This window comes from Squalius cephalus, assembly GCF_949319135.1.
Source record: "Squalius cephalus genome assembly, chromosome: 16".
Taxonomy (NCBI): Eukaryota; Metazoa; Chordata; class Actinopteri; order Cypriniformes; family Leuciscidae; genus Squalius; species Squalius cephalus.
Window position 1 is genome coordinate 9,418,378 of NC_137137.1, and position 17,429 is coordinate 9,435,806.

At 37.2% G+C, this 17,429-nt stretch overlaps 1 protein-coding gene across 3 annotated transcripts in view; it reads left to right on the forward strand.

Annotated features, from left to right (window-relative positions):
• Positions 1-17,429, forward strand: part of pde4d (phosphodiesterase 4D, cAMP-specific) — a 150,923-nt gene that overhangs the window by 46,886 nt on the left and 86,608 nt on the right. Inside the window, exon 1 of one of the 3 annotated variants that reach the window (XM_079897289.1) lies at positions 6,169-6,643. The exons of the other annotated variants lie outside the window; for them this stretch is intronic. Within the exon in view, the coding sequence (XP_079753415.1) occupies positions 6,387-6,643 (257 nt within the window). The 5' untranslated portion in view covers positions 6,169-6,386. Of the gene's footprint in view, positions 1-6,168; positions 6,644-17,429 lie in introns of those variants that run through there. 3 annotated transcript variants of the gene reach the window in all.

The window sequence follows — 17,429 nt, forward strand, 5'->3', positions numbered from 1 at the left end:
AATTAATTAATTTACATTTAAAAATAATTAAAAACAAAATTAATTAGTTAAAACTAAATCCATAAAATGATCCCATGATGGGAGCCCCTAAATTATTTTCACTCAAAATCATTCTTTTTCTGAATTTAAATGTAATTTGTCTTAATTTTGTGTTATGTTTATGTTATGTTAGCATTATAGTAAGCAGATTAACTCAATGTGCGTTCGTATATAAAATAGCTCGCTCAACAAGCCATTGAATGGTGCTATTAAATGCAGAGAATGCCACTGAAAATGTTTGTTTACATTTATTCTCATTTATGCAGGCAGAAAATAAAGAAATGGCTGGGCAACAAAGAAGTTTGAATTATCTTTATTCAGTGACATAAACACAACGTAGAGTGGATTCCCATCACCTGGGACTCTAAAGGGAAAATGAAGAACAGTAAACCTTAAGATATCATGGTTTGAATCCAGTTATCCAGTAGAGGGAGATGTTTCACTGTAAGTGTTCTGTCCATGGAACTCAAGCTTTCTAATGCTGTTCCTGTGTGTGCAGTGTACACCACTGAGACCTGCAGCTCAGAAGGAATAGTTCACCCAAAAATGAAATGTGTCATTTTTTAGAAATATGAAACAGCCACGGTAAAGTGACCACCACATCTGTTAGGCTTCTAATGACGTAACAGAATTTGAATTTTTGGAGGAACTGTTCCTTTGTTGACCGTTCCTGACATTTTATTTTAGTCCATCCATATACAAATGCGCTGTTACTTTGTTCTCGCTGTTTCTAAAATAGAAACAGTTTATTTTAGAATCTAAAGTTGCTCCATTTATCAATTAAAATACTTGGCTGCCAACGCACAACAGTGCAATCTAATTTTAGTTGATGCTTTTTTATATCTTGATTTTCAAAGTGCTAACAACACAAAGGTATGACAGCCTTGCTGCAATAATGATAAAATCACAATGTGTGTGAAAAGATATGTCACTTCTTCACATTTGATTGAAAGTGTTTGAGGACATCCTTTATACACCTGTTCTCTCAGCATGTCAGACTTTAAAAAGGGTCTTTTTATACTGTTGTGTTTGAAGGGTGCCACAGCTATTATTCACACAAGGTGCTCTGGAACCGAGTTCTCCCATATCAGCTGGAAGGCAGTTAGTCAGTCAGTGCGAATGAACTGCTAAATAGCCATAGAGGTCGTGCAGCATCATCAACTCTGCACACAAAGAGACACTTTGCATTTATGGATGTTCAATATATACTTGACTGTATATGCATTTTGAGCCAGGAATATATTTCTGAGTATTCAACTTGGCATGGTTGGGGCTAGAGGAATAAATATCACGATTACATTTTTAGGTTACGTTTCACCACAAAAATAAGAAATTAAATGTGTTTTTGCAACTATTAAGCTCATTTTCCTCCCAAATTCTTATTACGTAATGCATCCAGAAGTATTACTTATGATTATGTAATTCTGAAATTATTCCCAATAGTGATTTCATTAGATTCAAGTCTGAGAAAGAACAGCAATAAAATAGCTATAATTATGAATAAAAATGTAAATAAATACCATTAAAAGATAAATCATTAATTTAATGTATATATATATTAAAAAAATAAATTAACATCAAAATATTAATAACAATAATAATTATTATAATAAAAATAGTACTTTTATTTAGTAATACTAAAATAATAATAATAATAATAATTATTATTAGTATAACAGTTTTATTGTTACTATATTATTATTAGTAGTATTATTCATTTTATCTTCCTTCCTTCCTTCCTTCCTTCCTTCCTTCCTTCCTTCCTTCCTTCCTTCCTTCCTTCCTTCCTTCCTTCCTTCCTTCCTTCCTTCCTTCCTTCCAATATTGGAAATATTTCCGACCAGTTCTGTGTGGTTCACCTAGAGAGTGTTTGTATGAGGCGTTCATGTATGCATATCACCATCACTGGGTTTGGAGCTGCATTCTGCGGATTAGTCTCCTTTCATTCCTCCGTTAAATCTCTAGCTCTGAGTCAATTCTTACCACACACACACACTTGTCTCTCTCCATCCATGTTGCCAAGGGTAACAGTGGAAAAACACACACAGACGTCATGCAGGGAGAAGTGGGGAGGGGGAAGTGAACACACAATGCAGTGTTCTACCAGTTACTATGACACAACCCAAAGAACATGCACGCTTTGAGGTTGACTGATGCCGAATGTGCATACTGATGGTGAGGGGTACCAAATCAGTTGTTAATCGTAATATCTCTATATCCCTTGATAAATCATATCCCTTGAGTGTATAGTGACATTTTTTAACCCAGGAAAAGCAAGCAGAGATCAAATATCTCGCTAGATGGTGTATTTGATTGTCTTATGTTTTACGCTCCTTTTCTGTATTACTATATACTATACTATATACCAGATGAGACTATATACTAGATGAGAGATTGACAGCCCAGAACCAGAGCTGGTGAGATTTTATGTCCTATGTCCTTGAAGTAATGAGCTGAAATCCAGAGGCTCAGAATTTGAAAAAAATAAATACATTTCTACATATATAGCATAGTGAGTGTTAGTATTAGGGTCAAGTTTTGGCGAAAAAATGCTGAAAATGGCTGAAGACTCAGCAGCTCGGTTTGAGTTGGGAAGATCATTTCACCAGCTTGGACATTTTTTTGTGTGGTGATTTTGTGCCTCTTTGGGATGGCACCACAAGGTGCCGTTCACTTGCCGAATGCAAGCTTCTGGAGGGCACATAGGTCTGAAGTAGTGAGTTTAGGTATAGGGGTCCAGAGCCAGTGGTTGTTCTGTAAGCAAACATCAGTGCCTTAAATTTGATGCGAGCGGCAATTGACAACCAGTGCAAGTTTATGAGGAGAGGTGTGACGTGCGCTCTATGGTATTACATGATATCAAGAGATTTAATTGGAGCGCAACTAATATTGCAAAATCTACTGATCTGAAGTCACATCTTTCATAACCAGAAGGATGAACACATCTTATTTGACAATGAACTACTCACATTTCAACCAAATTGCAGGTTTTGTGCGGCCACCAATCTTCCTTTCCATTTAGCTATTTTTGTCTGTCTTCTTGGGTGATAATTCTCAGATCCTCCAGGTAAGGTGTTCCTCCTGTGGTGCAGACATGGTTAGTCACTCTTAGCACGGTTCTCAGCCCGGGCGGCAGTTTGAAGTGCTCGCTGATGTCATGCTCTCATTACGTGGAGATGATTTCATGAAGACTTTACTTAAGTGCATGCTTACTCACTTTAGACTTTGATTGGCTGTAATGCTTTGAGTGTTTCCTGTTGGCTTTCAAGTTTTTTTTATACTGCACAATAAGTAAGACCTATGAACATCTCTTTGGAATTGGGTTAACTGAACACATGTGAAATATACAGTATGCACTGCAGTGTATGTGTTTTTTGTTTTGTGAGTCACATTTTTGTGATATTTTACTCGCCCTCTGCCATTCATTTGTAAGATGTTTTTGAAAGAAGTCTATTATGCTCACCTGCATTTATTTGATATATTTGAATACCTTTATGAAATATTATTTCTATTTAGAATTACTGTTTTCTATGTTTATGTTTTAAATGGCAGTTTATTCCTGTGATGGAAAAGCTTTATTTTCAGCATCATTACTCCAGTCTTTAGTGTCATATGATCCAAAACTTATTCTAATACACTGATTTGCTGCTCAAGAAACATTTCTTATTATCAATGTTGAAAACCGTTGTGCTGCTTATATTTTTGTGGAAACCTTAAATATTTTTTTCAGGATTCTCTGGAAAATATAAAGTTCAAAAGAACAGCATTTATTTACAATGGAAATCTTTTGTAACACAAGACTTTACTGTAACTTTCAATCAATTTAATGTATCTTTGCTGAATACAAATTCCAATTTATTTAAAAAGTCTTACTGATCCCAAACTTCTGAACGTTTGGATATACAAACCAATGATGCAGGCCTACTATTTTATAATATTTTATGGTGATTTTTGTCATTTTTGGAACACTTTTATTGTATGGAAAAGAGTAGTTTGGACAATTTCTAAGTTGATTATTTATTATATTATAAGTCTAAGATATATTTTTTTTGTTATTAAATGGTCTCTTGCCTTTAAACAATATTCTTTAAACTGAGTAAAGTAGAGGTGAATATTTCTCTGATAACAGCTGGCAAGCTGACAGTGTGCACAGAGACAGATGTGAACTAATGAAACCATGTTGAACGCTTCTCTTCTCAAAAAGCCCAGAGGGTCCCGCACAGACTTGTTATCAGTTATTAGTGATGTGGTGCTTGTTTTTTTAAAACCAATGACAGTCTGTTGCAGTCGGCAGGGGGTGGTGTCCTGTAGTGATTAAAGATCTATAGGCTGCAAACTGAAAGCCTTTGAATCACCCATTGAATTACCATTGTGCCCTTAAGCAAAACACTTACAGTAACCTGATGCTTCTACAGTGAGGATTGTCCCTGTTAGAAGTGCTTTGGGTAACATCATCTGTTAAATGACTAGAAATAAATAGGGGTTAATGATGGTATCACCAGTTCAGGTGAGTGAAATGGACAGGCAGAGAAGTGCTGTTGACCTCATTGTCACAAACAATGTTGCATTTGATTATGATGATGATTATGTTTGGGATTATTGAATGAGTTTCTGTGTTTGGGAAAAAATGCAAGTAGGCATACAAAAATGGGATTTGTAAATAAATTTGATTTTTGGATATTACTAGCATTTGCACACTAATACAAAGCAATAGATGGTAAAGAGATCTTACAGAGATGCTAATACTTGCTCTTTTCTCGCACAGGAGACATGGAGATCCTAGTTATGATTGAATATAAATTTTGTCTCAGATGTTGGGATCTCGCCTAAGGAGAGATTTTCATTTCATTTATGCATTTGGCAGACACTTTTTTTGGCAGACACTTTACATTGCATTGAAAGTTACATTACATTGTATCAGTTCATTCATTGAACCAACATACTCTCACTCCCAACTTTTAGTTAGGACCCCTTGGCGTCACTTTTTAATGCACAGGGGTACCCCTTCTGTGTCATTTTTTTTCGAGTTGATAACGTGTTGATCAAACATCACCTTAGCATTGCTCTACAGTTCGAGTTACAGAAATGCTCAAAACAGAAATCAAACTATAAACAAATTAAATTTGTGTTGATAGTATATTTGGTATTGGAAGAAGTATTTACAATAATGACTTTTGAATACAGACTTAAAATCGGACTACAGTTTGAGATCTCTGAAGATCTGAGGAAAATTAAAAGGAAAATTAAAACCCCAAAATTTGAATTCTTTCAGTAAACCTCTTTCATTCAACCAAACCTGTATGACTTCTGCAGAAAACAAAAAGAAAGTTGGGAACCAATAAACATTGGAGCCCTTTGACTTCCATTTCTATGGAGAAAATGACTACTGAGACATTGCCCAGAATATCTTCTTTTATGTTCAACAGAAGAAAAAGTAATACAGTATTGGAACAAAATAAAGGCAGATTTTTTTTTTTGGTGGGTTAGCTGTCACTTTCAGCAAAAGTCTCAGTTTACTCTCCATTTCATTGTTTTCCAGGAGAAATGATTGAAATATTACAGAGACTTTTTTTTCTTTCCTACAGCTAAGTGTTATTAAAATAATCATGGTGTGATGATCATAAGCAGTATTTATAGCTGGCTCCTGTCAGGATTCATTAATCTTTGTGTATCCTTACCTTGTGAGGCTTTTCTTCTTGTGAAATGTTTGGCAGCACAAAGTCTACATAATAAAATCATATTTAGAACAGCTGCTCAGTGATCAAAGGATGAGCAAATACACACACTATTTCCTTTGGACACGCACATGCATTAATGCACACATCCTTGTCATAAATTTGTGGGATTTACACAGACAAATAGGGAGAGAGGAAAAAAGAGAAAAGTTGCTTCTTGGAAGCAGTGGCCACTTGCTCCATGCCCTACACACACACACACACACATAATTTGAATGGCTCTTTAGCGAAGTGGTGGCTTGCAGTCAGCAGTTAGTGAAGCGCTGCAGATCGACAGCTCGCTCCATCTCTCCTCCCTCCCTCCCTCCCATCCCCTCTCTCTCTCTCTCTCTCTCTCTCTCTCTCTCGCTCCTCTTCTCTCTCAAAAGCACACCATCACAGCTCGGCAGTTGTCCTGACAGGAGCACGCAATCTTCTGCTCTCCCGTTTTTTCGCAGATTAATTCTAGTCACTCGTTTGTACGGCGAGCAACCCGTGCGGGGTCCGCAGAGACGCCCAGAGTTCGTTCGCTCACTCTTGCTCTCCCCTGCCCTGGGGAGTTTTCCGCCGGATTAGTGGACATTTTTTTGTTTTTGCCCCCAGCAGCGGGAGAAGGAAGGGCGAAGCGTGAGGATGGCCCAGCAAGCGGCCGTGGGCCACCAGGACACGCTGGCAGTGCCGCCCATGCCCAAGCACGTCGGGCTGAATGAGGACCTGGTGAAGATCCTGAGGGAGAACCTCCTGCAGCAGGAGCGACCCCGGGGGCACCGCCGCCCGCCCTCCTCCATTTCACCCCGGCTGTCGCCGCGGAACTCCCCGCGCCTCCTCCGACGGATGCTTATCAACAACAACAGCCACAAACAGAGGCGGTTCACCGTGGCACACACTTGGTAGGACCTTGCCTGGTGTCAATGTGGGAATTTTTTTTTTTTGGGGTGTCCTTGTATTTTTATTTGTGGCTTGGCCTTATTATAGGATGCTGTCAGACGTTAGAGTTGCAAAAGGTGTGCTTATACGTATGTTGTAGTCTCTTGTCAAACAATTGAAATGTGTGAGAAGTTTTGTTCTGTTTGTTGTGTCTTTCGAAATCATTTCCATATGCTTCGTACTTGTCACCTGCTGGTTTCTGCGTCACTTTGAGTGGTGACTGCCGTTTTCAGCCCGCCGGCACGCTTTATGGTGCGCGAACAAACAAATATTAATGTGCATGTTCTCTTTTGATATTACTGATCTTTCCATAACACCTGGCAGATGCTCTCGGCCACTATTGAATAAATCATAACTGCATAAACGCGCTTTTAAGCTTTCTCTCTTAAGGCGAACACTGAGGGAAGAAGAATTACATATTGCAATTCATCCTCAAATATCCTAATCTTCCAATTTCTTGCCAGTGAAAATGATGGAAATAATTGTTTTTTGTTGTTATTGTTGTTGAATATGTCAGATTACTACTGGGCTCCAGGAAGGATTTTTGCATTGCTTTCTTCAATCTTAATTTCACACTTCCTTTCCTGCTGCCCCCTCGCTTTCCGGATTACTGTCACAAGCCACTTTTGAAATGCATTTAACAGAGTTTCAGTAGCGTTCTTTAGCCTTTTAACCATTTCTGATCCAACACCAGAGAGATGTGCCAAGCGGAAACAGTTATCAGTGCCATTTTCATATGTAAAGAATGCCATAAAAGGCCTTGTCACAAGTTGCGATGAAACCGAAGTAGTGACAGATATTTTCTTCCCTGTTGTGTAACGGATTATTGGAAAAGAAATCAGTTTTATCTTTTTTTTTCTTCAATGTGGCCATTGCATTTAAAAATGGAGGCAGATGAACGTGAGATTGCAGGAACGGGGTTTAAGCCGACTTTGTCGTTTTCACCGGAAGATCCAGTTATCACATTTTGATTAAACATTATGAGTGCAAAGCATTTAAAAAAAAAAAAAGGTATGTAAAGATGAATTGTTTACTTTTAAGATCTTTAACATGCATTTATTTCATGCTGACTTTAAAGTCGGCATGAAACGGAAGTAGCGATCAACATTTCTTACCTATTTTGACGTATATCTGAGTGAAATGGCTTCTCGAATGAGAAAAAAATATAGGCCGGGACTTGATTTTGTACATCGGGAATTGATTGGATGGTTGTGGTTTGCTATTTCTGTGATGTAACTTGTTGAGTGACAGGCTGTCCCTCCCTTGCGCCAGTAAACACATCATCAGAGAAGAGAAGAGAACAAATTTTTTTTTGCAAGAAGGAGATTTTGATTTAAAATTACAAGGGCTTTTAATAGACACTACAATATTCAAAAAAGATTAGTTTAATTTGAGTTCAAGGTGACTTTAATTAAAATGAAATCACACATAGCGTACATTCTCACTGATTTTGCAATCCTTTGTATTGATCTCTAACCTCGAGTATTTCTTTTCAGAGAAACGTTCTGGCCGTTCTAGAAAGCCTCTGAATTGGTGCGCTCAGCCAAAGTCTATCAGCTTGTTTGATTAGAGACGCTTTCCAGAGAATATCATCATTCAGAACCGCAGGGGTGTAATCAAGGTGTCAGCGTCTATGCTCATTAAAGCTGTTTTAAGGCTGTGCATTTGTCCTCATAATTCAAGCATATGTAATTTTTCAGCATACATAGTTTGTAGTGATAACATGCATACTCAGAATCCAAAGTCAAAGGTACATGGTGTTGACAATAATGAGAAATATTCCCTTGTCATTTGCAATTAGGTAGTGCTTGTTGTGCAGACAGTGCTTCTCTTTTGTCAACTAAGACAGCTAGACATTATTGATGTATCTGTATTTTTGCTCTCAGATATCCCTTTGTAAATGTTACCCATCTACAAGAGGAAAAATCCCTGCTGTGTTTTAGATGCGATTTAATTGGCCCACATTTGAGAGGTGTGGGAGCTGTTTTGTGTAAATGGTAGAATACGAGATCACTTTGCTCAACAGCTGTTGGATTCAGATGCCTTTTTTAACACCATTATTTCGCCCCTGCACAGGAAAATGGTTCCATCAATCAATTGAAATGGAGCCCGAGGTTTCGCCATTTGATAGGTGATCTCTTGGATGGCCTCAGATAGAAATCTCTCTGACTTGGGTTATTTCTTTTATCAAGTACATTTTCACGTCCACATTATGTCTTAATATATTGGATATTAAACACAATTTTTAATGATTGAAGTTTGTTACTTTTATCACAATATTCCATTTAAGTGGTCATAAGGTGAATTTTAAATAATTTTCCTTTTTTTCCATGTCGTTAAGTGTGAAAGGAATTTTTTTTAGGAAATATTCAAGGTGTTTCTTAATTTTTTCCCCTTACTTCAATCAAAATATTTTTAATATGGTTGGCCATCCATCCATCCATCCATCCATCCATCCATCCAGTCTTGATCAACTTGGCTTTTGTAGTAAAAAAATATAACCATATGAATTTCATTGAATTTAAATTCATTCAATTCTACTTAAATACAATCAAATTCCATTTGCAATTCTGTTTCCTGTTTGCTACCTCATTTGGCACACAACTTTGATTTCCAGCAAAACGTTGACACCATGTAAGCTGACACTCAAACCTTCAATGAGCAATTACAAAGCTTTTTATTTTCATTCTGTAGCTTTTTTGCTATTTTGTAAACATGTTAAGTCTGGCATACCCACATGTGTCTTGTTTGCAACAGAGGATGTTCAGGTGATAGAATGAAATAATAATTTACCGCTTATTAGCAAATGCTGGTAATCCTTATAGACTTAGGTGGCAATTAATGTTTCTTATGAATCATGGCGGAGAAGGTTGTGCGCCTCGAATGTTGTTCTTTTTCTACATTTCGTTAGGGCAGATATGGTCAGAGTAATATAGCTCGCAGTGGGCTTTTGAATCTTTCATTCAAAGTAATTTGGACTGGAGATGGTTTACATTGTATATGCCTGGATGCCCACTGTGATAAAAAGAAGCACTTCGCACAGCCATGGTACGTGTTTGAAAAGATGAGCGATCATGAAACGTTTACAACAGTCCTCAAATCAAATTCCCTTGTTATATTTCCTCTCACTAGCACTGAAGCAAACTAGAGATATTTTTTTACAAATGTACGATACAGATCATCAGCACCACTGCATGCACGCTGTGCACTCGTTTTCTCGCTCGCTCCCTCTCCCCCTCACACTCCGGCATAGTCATGCTCTCGCTCACACAGGAACGCTCAAAAAACAAACACACAGAAGTACACACAGTCACGATTCCATCACCTCCCTTTCTTTCCTGCTCTCCAGCTCCGTGAGTTACCTTAGTAATAAGTTAGAAAAAAAGGTTAGAGAGAATTCCAGTGGCCTTGAAATGAAGAATGCGTGTGATGTAAGCAAGTTGAGCGGATAAGATAGAAAGAGTGCATGCAGAACAGAGAGAACCAGAAACAAGGACCACTATAGAGAAAATACTGAGAGAAATTGCCATAGTCAAGATGACTGAGTGAAGTGTCTTGCTTTTAATGTACTTTGAAAGAACCCAAATCAGACTCTGTGACGTCTTTCCTCCACTCCCGGCATGGTTGAGAGGGGGAGGTGATCTTCTCCCAGTCCTATAACTCCTTCTTTTCCCATAACAGATCCACAATCAACCCAGCAGCTCACCCATAATACCCTCCCACAGCTTTAGCTCCCATACCGACCACTGCAGTGCCTCACACGCAGATTTTTCTATCCTGCCGTATGTTCCATTTCTCATCCTGCATCTCATTTCACCAGAAGAAGCTTTGCTGAAATCACTGTTAGCTTTCACCACAGCAGCGCCCAGAACGTTGATTCCATATGTATGAGGGCTTGAGCGTGCATAGTGCTGGAGGAAAGTCTGAAAAGTGCTTAAGAGGCAGGAAAAAAGGTGTGGGTGGGAAGAGATGGGCTTCAGCCGAGGTGCCCGAGTCAACCAGCAGCGAGCAGATAGCAGGCGTACATGCAACACAGAGGTATTAGAAAAAAAAAGAGGCAAGCTCACAACATTGTTGCAGTGCTCTTCGCCAGCCACCCTGCAGTACAGTGATGCGTGGGAGGCTTGAGCTTCTACTCACAGAAGGCAATAACTTGATCAAAGCGATTGTTTTCTCTGGGGATGGAATGATGTGACTACCAGCCAGAGACAACAGGAGGTCATGTTAACGACAAGCTGAATACTTTTGTACAGATGAGAGATGGCGTGAACTGATGCATAGCTACATAGACAGGCACTTCAGATTTGTTCTGGCAGGCTGTTTGATTCAAGTACAAGTCTGTGCACACAGCTGCTTTTTTGTTCTATACGCACACACTTATGTGCATGTTAGCGATGGGTCAGGGACAGGGTTGAATAGTCATTCATCAGCTGACTAGTTGGTTAGTGAGGTAAACTAGCTTTAGTCATTTTTAGCCGCAGTGCATTAAAGGGAATGAATTAAGAGGTGCGAATTTTCAAGGATTTCTGTGGTTTAGTGAAATTTGCACTGGGATGCAAGGGGGTGCTAATGAGTCTGGAGAAATGAAAAGAAAAATATCGAGTGAAAATAAAAATGAATAAAGTAAACTTTTAAAAAGTAATCAAATTAAATATTAATAAAGTAAACTATTTTTGGGATTTTTATCATCTCAAATTCAATTTGACTGACATCAAAATTTAGAGTACTTAGACTTAGAGTATTTTTTTCCAGATAATATTACACACACGCATGCACGCACACACTATAAACAGTATAAGTGGATATTTGTACATGAAAAGAAGCACCTTGTAAAGCACAGATGCAAAGCACCAGCTGTGTAACAAATCCACAGGCTTCAGAAAAAAAATCTAAACAATTAGTGACGGATTTCAAATTGCCTGCTGTGAGCGATGTATCTGCTATTATGAATAATCCATAAGACTTTTTTCTTTTTTCGGTGAGTAGTATGAATATTTACTGCAAAAATGGTTTTGTTCAATAAAATGCTTTTAGCTAATAATACATGATATTTCGCTATTTGTTTGAATATCTGTCAGTCTGTTATTTTTTTAAATGTTGTTCCTTGTAGACACGCAGACGCACAACTTTTTGTTTTGCAGCAATTCTATTTTGTTTCGGTCTGTTTTTCACCAACATGCCATGTTAATTATACTGTAAATAATGATTTTTCAAAATTTATTAAGAGTATGTTTTACAAGAAACTACTATTTCGCTTTTTCTTGAGCAGGTTGGTCTGTTATTCAGACTTGATTGAGAATGCCTTTTAAATTTAAATTACCTTCCTGCAATTCAAATTTTAATGTAAAAAAGCAGAAAAAAAAACTTGGATAGATAGATAGATAGACAGATAGATAGATAGATAATTTCCAAAGGATGGAAAGAAGGGACTTGTATTTATGAATGTCACATCTGATGGAAATTGCTTTTGACACGTGTTTCTTTGATTTGCAGATGCGATAGCATGGTCTGATCATTTCACACATCTGCAGTGTGCAACGTGTTTATTAGCAGTAATTATGCAAATTACTTTTCCTTCATTTTCCCTTTCTCTTCGCATGTGTAATTTGCTCATTAATGAGCGGCAAGTTGGATTTGAGCAGGGGAAACACTAAATTACATCTCTTCTAAATTATTTATCAATTGAATTAACTTACAGACCAATCATTTAATCCCAAATAGAATTAAAGCTATTCTGAAACAAACAGAGGCGGATGAACTACAGTCTGAGAGCGAGTCTGTTTCCATGGCCACACCATAACAACGCTATTGATTCTGTGAGGTCGCCATCCACTTCTTTGTGCTTTAAGGATCTTTAAACTGTATTTAGATTTTCAGTGTGGTTATCACAAGCTGAAGGTCTCTCTGAAGGAACTGTGAGGCTTTATGCGTGCGTTTGGGCTTGTCGCAAGATTGGGGTTCTGAGATCTGCCCGAAAAGAGAAAATAATGAATCAATGTTGGGCAGGAAAAAGGAAGGGCATTGGCAGCTAAGATACTCCGCTGCGCTTTCAAAGCTTTTTAGAAAACTGATTAAGCCGTGGTCTAATGAGCTGCAGAGTCCCTCCACTGTTTCGGTCCTTTGTTCTTTTCATTTCAAAAATGAAAAGCAAGGCTTTGATTGAAACCAATCTAACCTTTGTTCCTCTCACTGCTAGAGATTCTCCTTATTTATCCCCATGCACCGACCAGAGCTGAACAGGCTTGCTGAAATGAAGGTAAAATTTTGTTTGAAATGGAAATGATGCATAAGTTATTCTGGGCTTACTGGTCATCATTCCTGAGTCGTGTCATGGTATCCTGCGCCTGGGAGTTGTTGCAGCATTTGCACGTTAACCAGATTTTGTTATAGAGTCACTCTTCAGTCATGATAATGTCCATTTGCAGGCCAACCCAGAAGGATAATTTGCCTCACGAATAGCGGCTTTTGATTGGTTAAACATTTATTATACATGATTTATTAGCATATTTTATATTTTATATGTACTATTTTAAAATGTAATCATATATTATATTGATTAGCCCTAACTTTTGAAGTAAGCTTCACCTGAATGATGCTCTACAATGCTTTCCATATAGTTACCTCAGTAGTTTTTGAACAGAGCAAAACACCACAAGTAGTTTTAGGGTTGTGAAACGTACCAGTACTAGTTAGAAAAAAAAAAAGTTGATGGTGCCAGCATTTCTGCAGTACTGGTAGTATGGAGTACTGGGTATATTCGGTACGTGCTGAAAGACACTGCTTTCAAACACTCTCGTTCGTGTTTGTTTGAGCGCACTCTGAGTGTCAGAGGTTTCTGTTTACAGCGTGTTTTTACAAGTGTTGAGTATTGTAGCCAATCACAATCATATCTGCTGAGTGCACGAGTGCAATGACCTATCAAAGGTCCTAATCAGTAAGTTAGTCAGAATCTTCTTAACCACTGAAAACGCTGAAAGGTTTTGTTTTGTTCAATGTGAGTTGCACAGTGTAAACACAATGTAAATAAGAGATTCATTGTACAATTAAGACAGCTTTTTTTACTGTCTCGCAAGAGTGCAGAATTCAGTGAGGTTGCACTTTAGAGATTGACAGTCTTAGTGGATTTAAATGGATTTAATTCTGTTTATCACCCATTCACAATTTTGAATACAAGTTTAGTTTTTCATGCTGCTAACTACACAGCAAAGTTTCTGGATTGACAACCATATTTAAATGCACGTTTGAAACAGAAACTTGATTGGTAGTGATAACCAACGGACGAGACGGTACTTACTTATTCACTTATTTCAACAGTTTTTGCTCTGGTACCAAAAGTGGTATTGAGAGCTGCTAAATTTTACTGGTATTGGTATGGACTACTGAAATTTTCGTGATGTATTGACCAATAATCAGTATCTGCCAATAAAAGCAATAATTTTCACTATCAGCCGTCAACCAATTGTTTAAAAATTGCTGATGATTAGGGCCAGTTATATCCTGTCCATCAAAAGAGGGCCGGAAAACATGTCAGACTGAAAGTCATTGCGACAATAACGCATTAACAGTTTAAAAAAAATAGTGAGGTTACAGTAGGCTCTTTTCGACCCTATGAATTACCCGTAGTTCAAGCCAGGGTTGCCAGGTTTTTCCCAAAATATTATTTGTAGCGCCTCTTATCAAATAATCGCAAAGAGCTTTGTGCTTTGTTACTTCTGATAAGAAAGAATTTCTCAGCTTTCAAACTCCATTCCATTTATTCATGAAATTCAAATGATAAATGGCTTTTTGATGCTCTTAAATGTTACATAACAGATCGCTGTAGCGCCTCAGTTCAAGCGGCAGCGTGGAGTGCAAGTCTTTTTGCATGAACATCAATAGGTATGTTAATAGATGCAGCACAACTTACCAAAATGTGTCATGTCTCATGTAATCGCTCAATCAGTGTTTCAACCACAGAAAGACGTCAATAAAAAAACTTGTGAACAATGTCACTTAACGTTACATTTACCATAGGAAAGTTGTCTAATGTTCACGGTTCTTTAGTTAGGTATAAAAAACACTATAAAGGGGAGCTTATTTATTGTTAGTTATGTTTGTCACAAAGACAAGTGTTTTATGAAAACTACATTGTGCATATGTGCAACTGAGTTGTATACACACATTATATATTATATATATTATTATGTGTGTATACATGTAATATACATGTATACATGTGTATACATGTTATTTTATCTGAATTTATTACATGGCTTGGCTGAATTCCAATGTAGAATGCGATCTGTTATTTCTTGATAACAGACCGCTGCGAACTATAACAGACCGTTGCCATGCAAAATAGCGCGTTGCTATGGACGCGGAACGGACTATTTTCTTTGGCGGAAGCAATACAATCGTTTTTAAAACAATAAACTCCTTTTTAAATCAATAATTTGTGTCAAATTAATTATTTATTTTGTAGGTAGCCATGTAATAAGCGGGATAATGAATAGAGAGGCGGTCGTTATAGCGAATAACAATCCCTTCAGGCTGTCGGGCTTGTTATTCGCTATAACGACCGCCTCTCTATTCATTATCCCTTACATAAATGGTAGTTGAATATAATAGTTTGGGCTCTGTTGTTAATTTTAACCTCTAATATTATAGCAATGTACCAAATGAGAGGGTTCCCGAACTTCCCGGTATAGTTTGGTTTGAGGTTCCTTATGAAAATAAAACTATTGGTAGATGTAATTCTGAATAATCGGCTGTTGTATCAGTGGAGAAATGTAGTATCGGTGCATCTTTAGTGACAATCCTAGTCAGGAACATATACTCTTCCTTGTTCTTTTAGTTGAAAGTGGGCAGGAGTGTTGGTGCTATTTTCATACTTTCATGCTAGACCATGTATTCAAGATTCGCAAGGAATAAAAAAATAAAATAAAACACACTTGCCCACACAGTCCTCCCACATCCAGCTTGCTATCCTTAAAAGTAAATCTCTGGGAGTCACGGCCGTGTCAACATCTAGTGTGACATTTAGTGTCCTTCAAAGATGACTTGAAGAGTTCTGTGAGAGGTGAAAACCAATGCCGATGTCTTCAAATAAATAACAGAGATTTGCTTTTTAGAGATTTTAGATTGTATTTTTTTAAATTTCTTTATATTTGAAATTTACTTTACAGATTCTATTTTACTCATACATCAAAACCAATATTGGTAACTGTTTTATGGAGCCTATGCTTTGAAAATGCTAAGTCTCTTCCAGGTTTTAGTAGTACAAACTGTACAGCTGTAGATGTAAGCCTAAGCAACAAACATATAAACAAAGCTTTTTTTCAAAGTAAAAACTAACATCACCAATGTGTTCTTTGTTAGATTCAGTATTTAAATGCTGCAGTGTATGTATGGGGTGAAACGTGGATTCTATCACATGTCAAACCCACAGATTGAGAAGGTTTTCCTTTTTATCCACTTTCATTTTCACAGTGGTTCTTTGGTGCTCCATGCTGACATCCCTGTGCATGTGGGATGTACAATCTCTGAGAAATCCTTTGCCTGCGGTATTGATTAATCGTCCAATCTTCATGCTTCTCGCTGCACTTGAAACCTGTTAGTCATCCTTCGCAGAGACATTACATTTTAGTCTTTCCCTGCACTGTATAAATATACAAATATACCCTCATCTTTGCTCTCAGATCACTTTCTACATCTCATTACCGACCACTTTCCACTCATTTCAGATGAAATACTTAGAAGTACTTACAGAAGAACCTACTCAGCCACATTCTTGAGAGGACTTGAAGTCTTTGATTGTAGTTATTCATTTTGTGACCTTTGGAATATGGTTCCGTTGGACATGTGTTGAATACAGAACAGAGACTGCTTAATTTTTAGCCCAATGATAATTTATTACATTTTTGCAGTTTAAGATGTTTTCTGACAGCAGATGCAACAAGTGCATAATTTTTTTTAATCATGACCTATTCATGTTAATGGATTGAAAATACTGATAAAAAGGTAAATTAAATTGTGATTGTAGTGTAGCTTTAATGATAATGTTTTAAAATTAAAACTGTTGGTGAAAATATGTTGAGAATTTTTTTTGCTAGTATATCAACAGGTTTTCAAATGAAGGACAGTTTTTTCATTTATGAATTTTAATATTTAAAACATATTTAAATTAAATATTTATGAAAATACTATGGAGTCTGATGCATGTTTTTATTATTTTTTTCACAATGTTGTAAACTAAAATTTTATGTTTTGTTGATTAAACTATGCTATTTAACCCAATGTGAAATGTTTAAATAATAACTGCATTTAAAGAACATTGTATGACTAAAACAAATATCTGTGTAAAAATAAAATCATGGCCTCATCCCTGCTGCACATAAGAAGAAACAGTGATGGGAGCAGCTGTGCTTTGAGAATCCCATAAAATTAAAGTCAAGGCTCAATGAAGTTTATTGTGAGGAGCAACGGGTAACGATTGAAGAGGAAAAATCCTCTAGCAATGCTGCAGATGAGACCTGTGCCCGCCGCCTCAGTACGTGCTGTGTCATATATTAGACGCCACCCTCTCCGCTCTCTGAGTGCTCGCTATGTGGTGGATGACATTTTGAATGCAATATATCTTACACTTAAAATGTTCGATTTCTTCTGAAAACACTCAAAGGCTCATTCCTGGAAATGTTTAGAGATTGATCCTTTTATTCCTTTATTTACAACCATAGAGAATTTACAAGATTACAAATGATACTTGTCCAT